The 15,830-nt window shown below is 48.4% G+C and overlaps 4 protein-coding genes across 4 annotated transcripts; 3 read left to right on the forward strand and 1 right to left on the reverse strand.

The window, feature by feature from the left end:
* Positions 1-1,535: 1,535 nt before the first annotated feature.
* FSST1_003226 (Ser-Thr-rich glycosyl-phosphatidyl-inositol-anchored membrane family-domain-containing protein) lies at positions 1,536-2,369 on the forward strand (the record flags this gene model as incomplete). The annotated part of the gene is made up of 1 exon (XM_083229288.1): positions 1,536-2,369. The coding sequence occupies one exon, from the start codon at positions 1,536-1,538 to the stop codon at positions 2,367-2,369; it is 834 nt and encodes a 277-aa protein (XP_083086656.1).
* A 1,849-nt stretch (positions 2,370-4,218) lies between these two features.
* Positions 4,219-5,890, reverse strand: FSST1_003227 (major facilitator superfamily domain-containing protein; the record flags this gene model as incomplete). Its single annotated transcript, XM_083229289.1, has 3 exons — positions 4,219-5,245; positions 5,317-5,685; positions 5,739-5,890. The coding sequence occupies 3 exons, from the start codon at positions 5,888-5,890 to the stop codon at positions 4,219-4,221; spliced, it is 1,548 nt and encodes a 515-aa protein (XP_083086657.1).
* A 2,806-nt stretch (positions 5,891-8,696) lies between these two features.
* FSST1_003228 (methylenetetrahydrofolate dehydrogenase (NAD(+))) lies at positions 8,697-9,851 on the forward strand (the record flags this gene model as incomplete). The annotated part of the gene is made up of 3 exons (XM_083229290.1): positions 8,697-8,899; positions 8,986-9,718; positions 9,771-9,851. The coding sequence occupies 3 exons, from the start codon at positions 8,697-8,699 to the stop codon at positions 9,849-9,851; spliced, it is 1,017 nt and encodes a 338-aa protein (XP_083086658.1).
* Positions 9,852-12,219: 2,368 nt separating this feature from the next.
* FSST1_003229 (uncharacterized protein) lies at positions 12,220-14,955 on the forward strand (the record flags this gene model as incomplete). Its single annotated transcript, XM_083229292.1, has 2 exons — positions 12,220-12,951; positions 13,000-14,955. The coding sequence occupies 2 exons, from the start codon at positions 12,220-12,222 to the stop codon at positions 14,953-14,955; spliced, it is 2,688 nt and encodes an 895-aa protein (XP_083086659.1).
* Between the last annotated feature and the right edge of the window lie 875 nt (positions 14,956-15,830).

Raw genomic sequence — 15,830 nt, forward strand, 5'->3', positions numbered from 1 at the left:
CCCTGCCCCTGAGCTTCGAGATCCCTGGAGTTGGGAATCCTAGGTAATCTTGTTAGGTCCAAGAAAAGGTCTCGATGGGCATGGGCATGGGTCATGAGTCGCCTAAAAAGCCTAGAGATCAGTCAGTCATTCTCAGTCAGCGAACACTAAAAACAGTGACGGGAAAGGAGTTGAAAAAGGGCACATACATGCGAAACAGCGGGCCAATTCCTCGCCAAGCAGGGGTTTGCCGAATCGCCGACATGTGTGTCCCCGCGTGTAGCCAATCGATAAAACGTCGCCCACTCAAGTTTAATTACATTTTTGTAGCGAAGCCGATATGTGATTTTTGCTTGGAAGCTCAGCAACGATCCTGGGTCGTCTCGGCCCTCATGGTCCGATCTCTACCAAGCGAGCAAAGTCCAGCCCGCATGAGGCGAAGGTCAAGATTTCCAGGCCCGCATACTGAGCAGCGAGTGATTCATGCCGGACAATTGGGACGGACGGGATGGCGGAACGGGCGAGACAGAATTTAGAGACATGTTTGCTGATATTGGTCCAGATTCGCAATCTATCACCATCACCAGGGGAAATCAATCACGTTCATGTGCCAACTAAACGGCGTATCAGTGTCGCAATTGATTGGAGGAGTCCCCTGGCTTACTGTGCCTTAGCGGATGAACTGCTAACCGTGATCGGTCTAAGCCGCGCTGACCAGCAGCAGAATACTGGAGGAAGGAGTTCGCTTGCAAGAACAGTGCAGTGTGGTGCAATGCCTGTGGCTTTTCTGACTGGTGCGCACCAAACACCTCAGAGGTTGAGAGAGAGAGAAAGAGAGGCTGCCTCTCAGGGGTGCATTGACAGTGCTGCCAATTAGCGAGTGTTGGCAGTTGGTTCTTGAGATTCAATGCCTGGTCGCACCGATTATGCCCCTGGACTAATATGTACTGTACTGCTTTAGCCATTGGGTTGGATGGGCACGCGCCTTCACCGACCAACAGCCTCTTGTGGAGAGAAGATGCAATATTCTTAGGATGTTTGACCTGAGTTGGTTTGGGTTGGCCTGAACCTAACTGAACTGGTGCTGCCCTACTGCAAGGCAAGGCAAGCGCCGACGCAGGAACACCTAAATCCTGTAAGGCACGGGCTGTGCTTGCAGCGTCGGTCACCTCGAGTGGAGGGTTAGCATGGTACCTGCTTTAGCGTCCCCCTTGGCGCTCAATGGTCCCGCAGGGACATGGTTGACTGGTCCAAGCTGTTAACTGCTAGAGGGTACGTACCCCCACACCGCACACCCTCTCACCTTCACGCCCACACCCAGTCCCCCTCTGGCATTTATCACAAAAGGCAAGCTTCATCCGCTGCTTCTCATTCTTTTTTCCCTCTCTCTTCACCACCACCTTCAAACCAGTCACTCTTTTCACGGCTTCCAGCCTACCACACTCTTTTTATTATACTCATAATAATTTAGGTCGCTTTACAGCTTCTTATCAACAATCCTCTTTTCCTACCTTACCAATTACTATATACCGTAATTCTTAAATCCAACCTTCAAGATGCAGTTCACCATCTCCGCCGCTGCCCTCATGGCCCTCGCCACCCAGGCTCTTGCCCAGGTCGCTGACTTCGACCCCGTCCTCACCCCCAGCAACTGGGAGCAGGTCAAGACCGGTGAGACCCTCGAGATCACCTGGCAGGCCAAGCCCAAGTACTCCGGCGAGAAGATCTCCATCTCTCTGATCGGTGGTGCTACCCAGAACACCCAGGTCCCCATCAAGACCATTGCTACCGGTGTTGACAACGACGCTGCTTCTTACTCTTGGGCCATCGACTCTTCCGTCGGCACCAACAACGTCTACGGTCTCGTCCTCAAGCTCGAGAGCAACCCCGAGGTTTTCCAGTACTCTTTCCCCTTCAAGATTGAGGGTGGCAAGTCCGAGGAGAAGCCCTCCAAGTCCGAGGAGAAGCCTGCTGAGACCAAGAAGGACGACTACGAGCTCCCCACTGAGGCTCCCAAGCCCACCAAGGAGGCTTACCCCGTCCCTCACACCACCGTCGTCGCTGTCCACGAGACCGTCACTGTCCCTTGCAACACCACCACTGTTGGCGGCTCTCCCACCACCTTTGTCCCTGTTGTCAAGACTCACTACCCCATCCCTCCCCCTGCCCACCAGGCTCCTCCCGCCCACAACAACGGAACTGCTCCCCACCCTCCCGTTTACACTGCTCCTGCCCAGCCTAACGTCCCTGTTGTTCCTACTCAGCCCGCTGGTCAGCCCCCTGTCTACGGTCAGCCCACCCCTACTCCCGTCCCCGTCTCCGGTGCTGCCCGTTTCGGTGCTCCCGTTGCCGTTATTGCTGGTCTCGTCATGGCCGCTTTCGCTCTGTAAGCGGAGTCACGCACCATTTGATCTTTGGTTCTAGCGTGGCGTCATGACTTCATGACTGCATTTTAGAGGGTTTCTCGTTTCTTCTGGGTATGGAGCAGTCTGGGTATATTGAGACTCTGTTGCGCACATACATTGATTCTTTTGTTGGTATTTATGAGACGGGAGGTTTTCTGGATTGTTAATGTATTGAGGAAAAAACTATAAAACCCAATTTGGGTTATTTGTCTTGATCAATTTTCTCCGATGTAGCTGCCCCGTGTACCTATGCTGCTACGTCGAATAGACATTTGGCCCAACTTTGTGTTTCCCAGGGATCATCCTTCTAGTGTTATGAATATGAATACTAAGATACCCATTTTACTTTGACAATTGCATCCTACTTTGCTGGTGAATTCTAACTTTTGCGTGATTTTGATAAACCAGACTAGTTCTGTAGTGATATTGTGATTTTCGGTTGGTGAAACGGCCAGGACCAAACGTGCATGTCTATCTTGTGGATCTAACGGCTCTGCATATGCAAACTGGGTTCTTGGGATCAACAAAGGAAATTACGAAGCAATTGGTTCTCCGCTCTGAAAAGTTTGATGGGCATGTCCATGCTATGCGATGTTTCGCTGCATGTTGATTGCTGGGTTGCTTCATCCGTTCATTTTGTCTCGTTTCGTCTCAAATTGATGTCGGTCAATCAATTATCTAGTTGTCGGCATTAAATTGATTGACAAGCACACACCCCCACCAATACGAGATGGAGCCCTATAACCGCTGGAGGAATGCTTAAGCATGACGCATCCGTCATCGTTCGTTTCAACCGTTGCCGGCAGTGGCGTACTTGGCATGAGCTTGAAGCCGTTCTGCCGCTGACTGGAATGCAATTGTTGCTTGAGAGTAACTGACTAAAGATAGATGTGAGTGAGGTATTCTCTTATTTCACCCTGTAGATCAAATACTTTGGGTGGGACTATTTCTTACTATGAGATGCAAGGGAAGAAAGACTTGGAGTTGAGGGTGGTGAAGAGATGAGTAGACATGACGGTAGTCTCTGTAGGGCAAATATTTATTGATATAACTGTAAAATAACCTTGGCAATGAAACCAACTGTACATCATGGATCAATTACTACATCGCAGTGTCACAACGATCTAGTTTGCATGTCGCTCAGATCAAACATCAAACTTGATGTTGCAGCTGATTGCGTATACAAGTCTCACATTCGTATCCCGTTTCACTGGCAAGGGAAAACACTGAAACAGCCCGTTCTCTCTCCGTCCTTGTGTCACTGAGTGAGACGCAGCGCCTCTTGTCTATCCTTCAAACGCACGCAGCGCTTTTGTGGCGTTTTCGATCGACAGGGACAAGTTCGAACTTGGACGTCTCAGTATCAACGTCATTTGGTCTTGGTATAAGAACGCAAAGTATGTCATCGACGGTGGTTGGCGATTAAGACTAATGCAAAGTAAAGAACTAAGCACAAATTATTACAGATCGACAAAAGCTTGGTATGAGAATTGTCTTGCTTTGAGTAGCTTCTTTCTTCATTTTGAATGATTCTGTCGGATGTCGAGAAGACTTGCGGATCACTTATTGAGTCGCTTGATCACCCTATACAGTCTTACAAAAACGCAATGCGATAGGCTTTGAAGTTGTTTTTGGAACGTTACCCAATAGTATTCATGAAAAATAAATATTCGCATCGTCCTTTGACGCGATGAACTACCCTATTAACCATTGCCATAACTTGACCGCTCCATTGAACCATTTTGCGCCTATCCAACATTTGTCCTAATAATTTCGTAAAACATCAGTATCCTATCCATCTATTTCTTTTCATTCCTGTCACACTCCAATGCACTTAGTGGCCTCCAATCTGGCCCTTTGGCAATGGAGGAATCCAGCAAACAGCCAGGTTCAGCGCGATAGTGATGATTCCAATAACCCAGAAGCCCATGGCGTAGTCATTGCCACCGTGCATGAAGCGGAAGACAATAGCAAAGATGACACCACCAATGTTGCCGCCACCTCCAGTCAATCCTGATAGAATACCGTTGGCAGAAGGGTGAACGTGAGGCACGAGAGCAAAGTTCGCACCGTTACCAGCCTCGATGAAGATGGCCATGACTACCACGAGACCAACCATGGTACCGATGTTTCCTCCGTTAGCTTCAGAGGGGTTGACCTTGCCAATAACGATAAGAAGAGCACCCGTGAGGAATCCGCAGGTGAGAATCCAAATCTTCTTGAGCCAGAGGCTGCGTCCAAAGTTGTTGTACAAGATGTCGGCGATGACACCACCCAAAGGTCGGTTCAGGAAGTTGAGAAAGCCAAAAATCGCAGCGTAGTTACTAGCCTTTGTCTGATCGAGATGAGGGAAGTTCTTCTTGAAGTATGAGCTGAGGATGGCGTTGATAGCAAGCTCGCCACCGAATGAGCATGCGTAGGTAGCGATGTGAAAGATGGTTTGGGGGGAGTATGTGACAGGAAGCGCTTCGCGGAGACTTGGCTTGACAACAATCTCGCCTCGAGCAATTTCCATGGCCTCTGAGCGTGAGATGGAGTGCTCGTGATCGCCAACCTTGACATCTCTCTCCTCGCCGGGGCTCTTCTCTTCGTCTGAACCTGCAAGATCGGGTGTGTATGTGCCAATAGGAGTGACATCGCCAGAACTAGAGATTCCATGCGCTTCCATGTTCTTTCGGACAAGCTCATCTTGGTTATCCCAAGATCCCATAGGGCTGTCTTCACAGAGAAGCAGCATGCCGAGACCACAGACGATCAAGCAAACCAAGGGAACAATGAAGGTGACTCTCCAGGCCTTTGAGGGGGTAAGGCCATGGTTGGCAACCAGGGAATCAAAGACAGCAGGCATAATGAAATAAGTTCTTTCAAAAAGTTAGTACATATTCATATAAGTCATTTCTTTGTAGAAGTTTCGTGAGTGGGGAGCACTTACATTCCACCACCAGCGTTTCCCCATCCTCCAGCGAGAGCGTTGGCAGTACCAACTACGTTCTTGTCAAAGAACCCAGTACACCATACCTGGCAAGGCACGAATGTTGCACCAAGAATACCAATGAAGAATCGAGAGACATATAAACCGGTTGCACTGTTGACTAGTGGTGCGAGACCGATAGGAAGACAGCCCAGGAGAATCAAGTAAGCGAAGACGCGTCGAGGGCCGTACAAGTCGCATAAAGGACCGGTCAAAAATCGAAGGAAGAATGTAGAAGATAGAGAAACAATATTGGAGTTTGCGATTTGAGCCGGTGTAAGATGGAGATCTTCTTTGATAGTGACTGTCAATAGAGGGGGGAAGGTGTACCTGGTACCCTGTCAATACACCACAACAGCAATACTTGGAATTTTTCAACTTACCAAGCCCAGAAAGCGAGCATAAATCCAAGCCATGAGAAAGAGAAAACTCGGCCGTACATGTCGATAGGGTTGAGCATTGGTACACTTCGAGCTTTTCTACTGATGGGATTGACCTCAGGGGCCTTCCACAGGTGGGAGATTTGAAATCCCATCTTGAACACGTGGGCCGATGAATTTGGAGAACCTCAAGCTAGATAATTCGTAACTTTTGAAGACAGTGAAAATGATTTGTGAGGATTGGAAGGGTCTTGATTATCCCTGAGTTGCTTGTTGATGTTGAGCTTGAATAGTCGTTCGAACGGGATGATGCTTAGGACATATATAGCACGACTGTGTTGTATACTTTGTAGGCCAAGTTGTGAAAAGAAACATCAAAAATTGTATCTCCGGTTTCCTAGAACTATCTTTGGGATACTGAATCGATAAGAAGACGACAGCTTGGCTGTGCTGTCTTTGAGATAGTAGCGAGCGAACGGTGCAGCGATACTCGGAGGCCCGGAGATGCACAATTCACTGAAGCCTGTACAGAATTCCTCGTTAATCCGATAAGAACTGAGCTGATATGATGTAGGCTAAGAGCGGCCCGTTGTAGTGCGGTGTTGTAGAGCCTCAGTGGTCGATATTTGATAGTCTTGTAGTCTCCTAAACAGTGAGTAATCAACTGTGATGAGCTTTGAATACGATATACATCCAAAGATGTTTTGATCAAGTTGGCGAGTCCTTCTCAAGTCGTAGTTATCATGTTATGAGCCCCTGACAAGCAAGTCCCAAACGGCTTTTTGGGCGTCCAGGCGTAATCACTCAAGCGAGGGCGAGCAACCAGATAACCAAATTGGATTAACCGGCAGAGATAACGATTGGACGAATAGTATTCATCAACATGTGCTTTTTATTTCCAGCCCATGTCTCAAACAATGCAAGTATGCGAGTTGAATGACGAGACGCTTCCTTGCTAGACATGGCGAGATAAGAGCTGCAGCATCACGGAGTGCTAGTCCAGACGGTCATGTACCGAAACTACTTAACCGAACCGGAACCTTAAGCTGCAAGCCAAGGTGCTCACGTCGTTGTCGTCTGATAAGCTGATCGTCTGTGTTCAAATGTCCAACATGTAATTGGCCATATGCCAGGGTGCCTTGGCGTAACGGCTGCAGGAAGGGCGATCAACAAGAGCCGCGATAAGGAACACGGCTATTGCGATCCCCTAGCCGCTACAGAGAGGCTTGTTCCAGGGGCCTGGATGGGACTTGGAAGGGTGGGAGATAAGACCGTGGTGGTATTTGGAGAACTGAAATGTGAATCTCCGCGGAGTAACGGTGTGGCGGGGTAAGGTCATATAAATACCACACAGCAGGCTATAGCTTCAGCGATAAAGGACAGGAACGACGGAGATAAGCAATGTTTCGAACGTTGGCATCTTCGAGAAGAGAAGCCAAGGGTTTGAACCAGATACGGCAATGCGCTAGGGAATTATCCTATCTCGTCGCGGGCGTAAAGGGATGGTGGTGTCATGTCAATCATGGGGGTACCAAGCCAAGCGTGCGATGCTCTTCGTATTGAACCCTCGACCCTGGACTCTCTCCTTTATATAAAGCTGTTGCGACACCCGAAAAGGTTCCAATGGTAAGAAGATGGTATAGTATGTATGTATTGCATACTGTGCCGTCATTTGACATAACTTCCATCATCAGCGACATGGCGGAAGAGCAGTCAATCGGGATTGTGCCTCAGTGAGCAACTCACGCGCCGCCCGTTAATCAATCATATTGCTCGGGCTGCACGTATGGAATGTTCAGCGCAGCAATAAAAAGAAATTGGAATCGTCCAGATCTTGAACAAGCTGACGACTAGCGAAAGCCATATAGCCACTTGGCACTGGGCGTGGTTGAGCAACCACTAAGGGCGCTGAGAAGCTGTATTTGAGTTTACCATCTTCAAGGATCTGGTCCTGGAAGAGTCCCGAGTCATCGCCCGCTTGGACGTGTCTCAACCAATATGATTTCTTGGGAAATTTCCCGTTGTTACTGGATCATATTCTTTTCTGGAAGTATATCAAACCGTCAAAGGTTGCTTTTCGTTGTAGAGCAATGGCGTCAGTGGAAGAGTGGAACTGAGTGTTTAATCCACGCGCCGAAATCGGCAAAATGGAATAAGGCTAGAAAGAAGGAATGAATGCTAAACTCATGCAATCGCGCTGGAGGTTTAGTGAGGCTTAGCACTTCGGATCATGTACCTTCTAACTCTCTTCTTTCTATCATTATTAATATTCTTCGCCATGAAGCTCAGGTCGTCATTACAACTCAATCTTGGATAAAGCCATGATTCCCCATGGAGCAATCACTTTGAGGGACTCACAGAAAGTCAAAGACGATCATGATGCTAAACTATATACGGTAAGAGGGGCACTTAAAACTCTCTTCTCTGACTGGAGGATAGAAGGGTTAGGCTCTGGTTTTTTTCCGATTTTTTTGCGCAAACAATTTTTTCTTAATGACTCGGGCCCGTGGAGGGGCAGCTCTTCAAGAGTTTTGTTTTCTTTGGTGGGGGATACATTTAAACTTGCGATTGTTGTTCTTCTTTCTCCTCAAACCTCCAGTTTTTGGTCAAAGTTGAATCAAAACAAACCAAATCGACCCCGATTTCTCCAAAGGTGAGTCTCTTCTCTCCAATATGCTTTAGTCTCGTCATCACGTGGCCCCCCAGCCTTTGCTCTGACGGCATCGTATCCCCCCCCCCTCGTCACTCCAAAAAATGCTGGTAGTAAGGCTCATAGCCAAAATTATGTGGGGTTACTCTCGGTGTGTCTTCACCTTGTTAGACTCATGAGAAAGTAAAAGAGACAGAGACAGAGATATTCATCAAATTAATCAATTTGTCAAGAAACACATGTGACTGACTATGAGATTTCAGATCAAACCCTGCTTTCGCAGTCTGAGTCTAAACTTGAGAACATTTGCAATGGCTTCCTCAACCGTCCCCAAGACCTGCAAGGTCATCACTGCTGAGACCATCGCCAAGGGCTTCCTTGGCGAGGTCAAGGACACACTGGCCAAGATCCAAGGCGAGAACCCGTGCACACCTACCTTGGCTGCTTTCCTCGCCAACGGTGATCCCGCTGCTGTCAAGTACGCTGAGTGGTCCAAGAAGACATGTGAAGAGAAGTGAGATATTCCTCTGTGTAGCTTGAATATCGCCCTGTCTATCGGGTGATGGCTACCCCCTGACCTGGCGCTAATGTATACCATAGCGGCTTCAACTTTGACCTCCGAACTGTGGACAAGGAGCTCCTCGAGGAGGAGATCATGAAGGCCAATGAGGATGAGGATGTCGACGGCATGATCGTCTACTACCCCATCTTCCCCAACAACCCTTCTCACGACAAGTACATCCAGGAGTCTGTCGATCTCGGCAAGGACGTCGAGGGTCTTCGACACCAGCACATCCACAACATGTACCACAACATCCGCTTCATTGACCCTCCCGAGAACCGCAAGAAGTCCATCCTCCCTTGCACTCCTCTCGCAGTTGTCAAGATCCTCGAGTACCTCCAGATCTACAACCCCATCCTGGCTTCCGGCAACCGACTCTACGGCAAGACCATCACCGTCATCAACCGATCCGAGGTCAACGGTCGACCTCTCGCCGCTCTCCTCGCCAACGACGGTGCCACCGTCTACTCCGTCGACATCACCGGCGTCCAGGTCTTCACCCGTGGAGAGGGTATCAAGAAGGCTCGCCATCTTGTCCAAGACAAGGAGGGCTGGAAGCTCGAGGACTGTCTTCCCCTCAGTGATGTTGTCATTGGAGGTGTCCCCGTCGAGTCTTTCAAGGTCCCCACCGAACTCATCCGTGAGGGTGCCGTCTGCATCAACTTTTCGTCCTACAGAAACTTTGACGGTCCTGCAATCAAGGAAAAGGCCTCTATCTACGTGCCATCAGTCGGCAAGGTTACCATTGCTATCCTGTTGAGAAACCTGGTTGTAAGTGCCACTCGTCCACCATACGACACGCCATGTGATACTAACCAGTCAGCGCCTTATTGCCAACCGACCCTCCAAGGATCAGTCGCAAAAGAACGTCGAGGCCCGAGCTGAGGCTTTTGCCGATGACTAAACTAAATGCTTTTTTTCAGGTGTGAAGGGGGAAAAAGAAGATATTTTGAGAGGGGGGTTATGATTGCTTTGAATTAGATTACGGAAAGAAAAACTCACAGGGATACATGTTTTGCGAAAACAAGGAAAATGCATTTTGTTAAGGAGTTGCTATAGATGGGATATATCAAAAAATGGGATGCTGGGATGACTGGGAAGGGCTGTTTCACCTTGAGATCTTGTGAGATGTGACGAGCCAACCCGTATTCTGGCTTGCATCATAAACTTGTAAAATATTGGATGAGCTGAGAAGCTGAGTCTTGTTTTGTCTCAGCTGTTCTGTTCTACCAAGTGCTTTGTGCGTAGCCCAGCCAGCATAGCACTCGAGCATGGCTTTCTTTTCTTTTCTCGTAGGATTTTGAGGCGTCTTTATTGAAACACAAACTAGGTATGGCGGGCCTATTGACGATGAGATCGGATACTTGCTGAGATATGATAGCTGTGCTACTTTATTACGTATGACTGGCCAACATCTATTTTAAAGCCACGACGATCGGAATTGCTTTTTTCGCATTACAAGTAGGTCTTGGTGATCACTTCAATTGGTTTCGAAAGGACTATGCTATCATTCAGCCTGGAATAATTGAGTGTTTTCAACTTGGAAGTTTAATTAAGCTGTTCTTAACGTGTTCTAGAAGTTTTCCTAAAACGAGGATATCCTGGCTACGCGGTGATTGGATTGGCGCCCCTTTCTCTTACATAGTTATCGCGCCCAGTCCTTGGGCTAGTTCTTGGTCCGTACTACGGATACATACATGGTTATCCCGGTCTATAATAAAGGAAATTGCCTGGTGCAACATTGTAGTTTTCGATCAGCTTAGTTTATCCATAGTACCGGAGAATGCAACCCAATTAGAGAGTGAGTGCGCTTTGTTATTAAGGATGGATAATATTATCATGTACTATTGCATATCTTGTCCCTTTCCTTCAGGAGAGTCATGAATGACAAACAAGACACGCAACACAACGACACCTGAGCTAGTACAGAGCACGGATAGGTGCAGTGTCCATACCGAGGTAGAAGCGTACGACAGGTTCTTATGGATACCTACACTGCAGATCTTTGCACGACTTGATTCTCTAGAACTTGGTGAACCAGACATGGTCGTTTTCATCATGCGCGGCGCCATACACCATTGTTTCAATCATTGACTGGCTAGCCACCAATCAAAAGACTCCGGACGGCACCCTGAAATAAAAAACAAAGTGCCCCAAGTTTACGGATACAGCAAAACAAGGCATAAGTCCCCCATATTTCCCGTTTTGCGCAACGACCCGGGCCATACGCCAGTCCAGTCAAGTTCTAGTTAGTCCTTTTAGTGAGAGGAGACTCTAAAAAGCTGGCCGCATCGACGGCGCCAGCGCCAAAAGATTGAAAAAGTCCACCTAAGTCATTGCATTCCAAGACGTTGCTGGTAAACTATTTTTGAGAGGTTGACACGAAATTTACCTAAAAATGGGCGATTATGCTTGTGTCTAACGGTTTTCTTCAACGTCTTAACAATCATTATATAACACCACCTGCCTGCCTACTACTACCCACATAATACTGCAGACTCCATTCTAAGCTGCTGTTATTTAAGATCTGTGGAGAAGCTGCATAGAGGTCTGAGTGTCAAGGCCGAGCTCAATTAAAAGGGTACGTACCAAGCTGCGATCCATTCCAATAAGGGAACCCCAACGTCCATCGCCATCATTCTTTCCATCCATAGGTTCAGTTCAATTGCTTTTCCACTTTGGATGCTCTCCCTCACTCGTTTTCAACGGCCGTTCTTTTGGATTGGACATGCCTATGTAATTGGATCCTTGTCTTTGGCTAACTTAGTACGCCTTTTGCGAATAGATCTTTCCCTTTGTTTTGTTTTGTTTTGTTTTCTATACTCTACTGGCCATCTTAATTCACCCCTCGTCTATTCGTTCGCTCATTACTCGACTACCTTCCTTCCTTTGTCTGATCAACTTCCTTTCCCGGTTGTCAACTGCCGCTCTAATCTCTCTCGCGCCACGCTACCTGCATACCTACTGCTTTTCGACTGGCAGACTCTCACCATCGCTACAACCGTCGAATCACCATCGTGTCGCATTCCCTCGAAACAAGAAATCATAATCAGCCTCCTGCAAGCCAGCTCGCGTGCGCAGCCGAATTGGGACCGAACGTTACTTCGGGGCTTGTCAAGGTCCTGTGTCCCAAAAACCCGCCAGTCGCTTAGGGCGCGCTACAAGACGAGACGAAACGAAACGAAACGAGGCAAGACATAGTTCGACTGAACACTCGCCATTTCAGACAATCGATTCTCTCCCTGTATTCGACCGCGTTCACTACGAGAATCATGGCGGCGCAAACCATTCCTAATTACAGTCGCGATGTCCGCCATGGCAAGTCGGGCTCCGGCTCTTCATCCAACTATGGGCCAATCCCTGGGTCACCTACTCTCACAAATCCCGATATGATCTTGCCCGATTATGATTTCGATGCCTCTTTCGACCAGCTGTCACAACAACACATGCCGATGTGGGACAATTCTCAAACCACCGACATGCGCTTTCATCCGCAAAACCAATTCATCGCCGGGCCTGTTTCTCATCCAACCCCTATCATATATGGAAACGGAACTATGCTGTCCGACATTGGCGAGGTGACGGAAGTAGAGAGCGTTGTGGGGAAAGGGGGACGGCGCGGATCGGCGCAGTTATCTGTCTACAGTAACGACGATCACGTATTGGGCTCTTCACAGATTGCGGGCGCATCGCGCATCAAGCCAAGGTCGCAAATACAGCAGCGCGAGAGAAAATCTTCACTCGACTCTAACAGCACCATAACGTCGCACGGTCGTGGTGCGCAGTTTGGTGACTTTGACGATGCTGTTAGTGTCGACGATGTTGACTTCCAGGGTGATGATGAAGAGAGTATGGCATCGTCCTATGTTGAGGGAACCGCTGCGCGAGAACCCAAGTCTGTGCGCGTGCCTCGTATCGAAGATATCTCAAACCAACGCTATTCGACCAGTTCTCTGAGTGATAGGGCTGAGCAGATTCTGGCCAATGCTAAGCAAAGATTAACGGTATGTTGCTATTCTGGGACCCGGTAGACGCCACTGACAAGTCTACAGGCAATGGAAGGAAATCTCTACAGAGCAAAAGGTTCTTTGTATTCTCCAACGTCCGATGGATCGACGCCTTCTCCCACAATCGCGCGGCCTGCAACATCCTTACGGGATTCTAATGCAGGCTTGGGCTCAGGACAAGGCCACTCTAGGAATACAAGCGAAAATAAGTTTTATAACGGGATTGCGAGTCCAACTTTTCTACAGCGATCTGCCAGTGCCCTGGGGTCTGCAGGAGGCTACCGTCAACCATTGACTTCTTCAAGAAGTGCAGATGCTTTGGGAATCGGCTACGGCGCTTCATCTCAAAGGAGCCCTGTAAGTGCCCTTGATCCTATGATGGAAGCTTTGAGCGAGAACGACGGTGGCACGCCCGGGAATAGTCGACGCAGCTCCCGCCTCTATAGCCAGCTCAGCCCAGCTTTTGGCTCCATGACAGACACGGATATACCCAGGTCCCCGTCAGTTGCTCAAGTGCGTGACCTAAAGCACCAGATGAAAGATTTGAGAGGGAAGATTTCCAGTCTCAAGGAACAAGCCCGGGCCGATAGTATGAAGCGACGTAGTTTGCAGAGCCTCAGGACACCCAGTCCGTTTACACACGCAAGATGGGACCAAGCATTGCCAGAGTCTAGGAAATCGCAAGAAAGCACGCCTGATGCGCTTACCTGGCAAGCACCGTGGAATCCGGACAATTCTGATGAGAAAATCGATGATCAAACCTCACCCAAGTTGGATCCAAAGGAAGCTTCGGAGCTGGAACGAGCCAAGACGGCAGATATCGAGTACGAAGATGCTCTTGACACTCTTGAGCTACCAGATGAACCATTGGCCGAGGAGGCGAAGGTGTCTACTCTATTGTACGGAGCACTCGATCCTCAAACCGACTCTCAAGCGCAGGAAAACGACGACATGATTGATGACGGCGAAACATGGGAGGGGGATTTGGAAGTGGAGGATGAGGAAGTAAAAGAAGAACTTCAATACAACCAACAAACAGGTGGATATGATGACAACATGGAGGACGACGACGATGAGTTTGTGGATTTTGAGAGCGAAAGTGGCGAGTCATCTTACCACGATGCGATCCAGAACCCCGTGTCTCACGAGGACCGTGAAGACGCTTTCGACTACGAGCACTTCTTCCTCCATTCAGCAATGGGATCAATGAGTCAGCGTAGACGCGGAAGCTGGAGCAGTGTGAGTTCGGGCGATTCTGTAGAGACAACTCGTGGGCCCGTTGTCACTCCGGCTCCTGGTACTGACTCTGATTCTGACCACGAACGGAGGCCAAGTGTCGAGTCCATGGCATCCTTTAATTCTTTTACCACAGCTACCGAGGGTCGATCAAGCCGTACCTCGAACTTCGATCACGTAACTGAGACTGTTGTGGACCTTCAAGGGGGTATGAGAAGACCTTCAATTGCGAAGCGAGCATCGTTTGGGGGGTTTAAGTTCCCTCAGAGCAGAGCTGCTTCAAGGAACGGTTCCGTCGATATCCAGCACCAGCAGCAACAGCCCCGACGCGGCACGGTAGTTCATCGCCCTGCCAGCAGTGCAGCTAGTTACGCACGCCATCGTCCTTCTATGCCGTCGTTCGGATCCACGGGAACGAACCGAAGCTTTCCCCTTGTGGACAAATCCAAGACGGCCAATGGGATTCTGACCCCCAACAGTAGCACTCCTGGAGGATCGCCTGACTCGGAGCTCAAGCAGATCTCTGCAAGTCTCTTGAACGAAGCAGCGACCTTGGGCGGCATCGAGACTGGACACATAGACGGCAATGCGTCTCCTATGCAAGGAATTGACAAGGAAAGTCAAATACTGGTAGAGAGGCTTGTTGCCAGTCTCGGCAAGTGCGTGCTCGGGTTGACAGAATCGTCGAGAGCCGGATCAGAGGCACGCATGTATCGCAGGAGGATCGATGCTGCGCGACGCGTACTCGAAGGTCTTGATGAGTGAAGAGGACTTCTTTGACGGTTATACTTGGTTGGGATTTCAAAAGATGTGGCATTTTTACTACAACGTATTTGGCGCTTTGCACGGAGGGATATTACATATCACAGATGATGATGATGCTCTGGTTTAGAGTACCTTGGTGGCGTTAAGACCTGTCTTGGATCAGACCAGGTTTATGTTCGATACCCGTCAAGTCTAGCGATTTCTTTCTTTTCTTGTAAATATTTTACCCATAAGGGGCTTATTTATTGTTATGCCTACTACATTTAACATACAACATTTTACTTTACTTACTCCTTTGTTCATCGATCAGCTCAAATGCTATTGTTAACTGATGGTCCGTGCATCAGCCTTTCGCTTAGATTAAATGTTTTGCATGTGATAGAGTTGAAATATTTGACAAAGACGGATACAAATAGAAGCCATCGTTGTGTTTGATTCAAAGAAGGGGAGGTGAGTATGGGCTGTTGTTTTTCAGCCATTCACGTCACAGTACATATTAGAATATATTATATTTGCTGAAGACAATATCGCCAAAGGCCGATGGCTCACGTAAGGTACAAGGTTCCAGAATTGCTGATCGACAAACAAAGAAAGCTTAATACCAAATACCGTATTCATCAAAACATATCACGATACCTTTCATCGGTGCATTCTGCACGAAAACAGAAGTTTCAACTAAATTACAGGCTCAAAGAAAACAAAGAAACAAAAGGGGTATTTTAATTTGCTCCATCCCCATCTCACCTTACCCATCTTAGACCGCAACTTCATCCTCAGAACTACCCTGGACGTTAGCTCAGAAAAGCCACGAAAACAAACATTTCCCCCACCAACAACATCAACCCAGAACCTGAACCTACAACCCTAACATTACC

Source organism: Fusarium sambucinum, chromosome I (genome assembly GCF_050947815.1).
Source record: "Fusarium sambucinum isolate potato_lamoka chromosome I, whole genome shotgun sequence".
Lineage (NCBI taxonomy): Eukaryota > Fungi > Ascomycota > Sordariomycetes > Hypocreales > Nectriaceae > Fusarium > Fusarium sambucinum.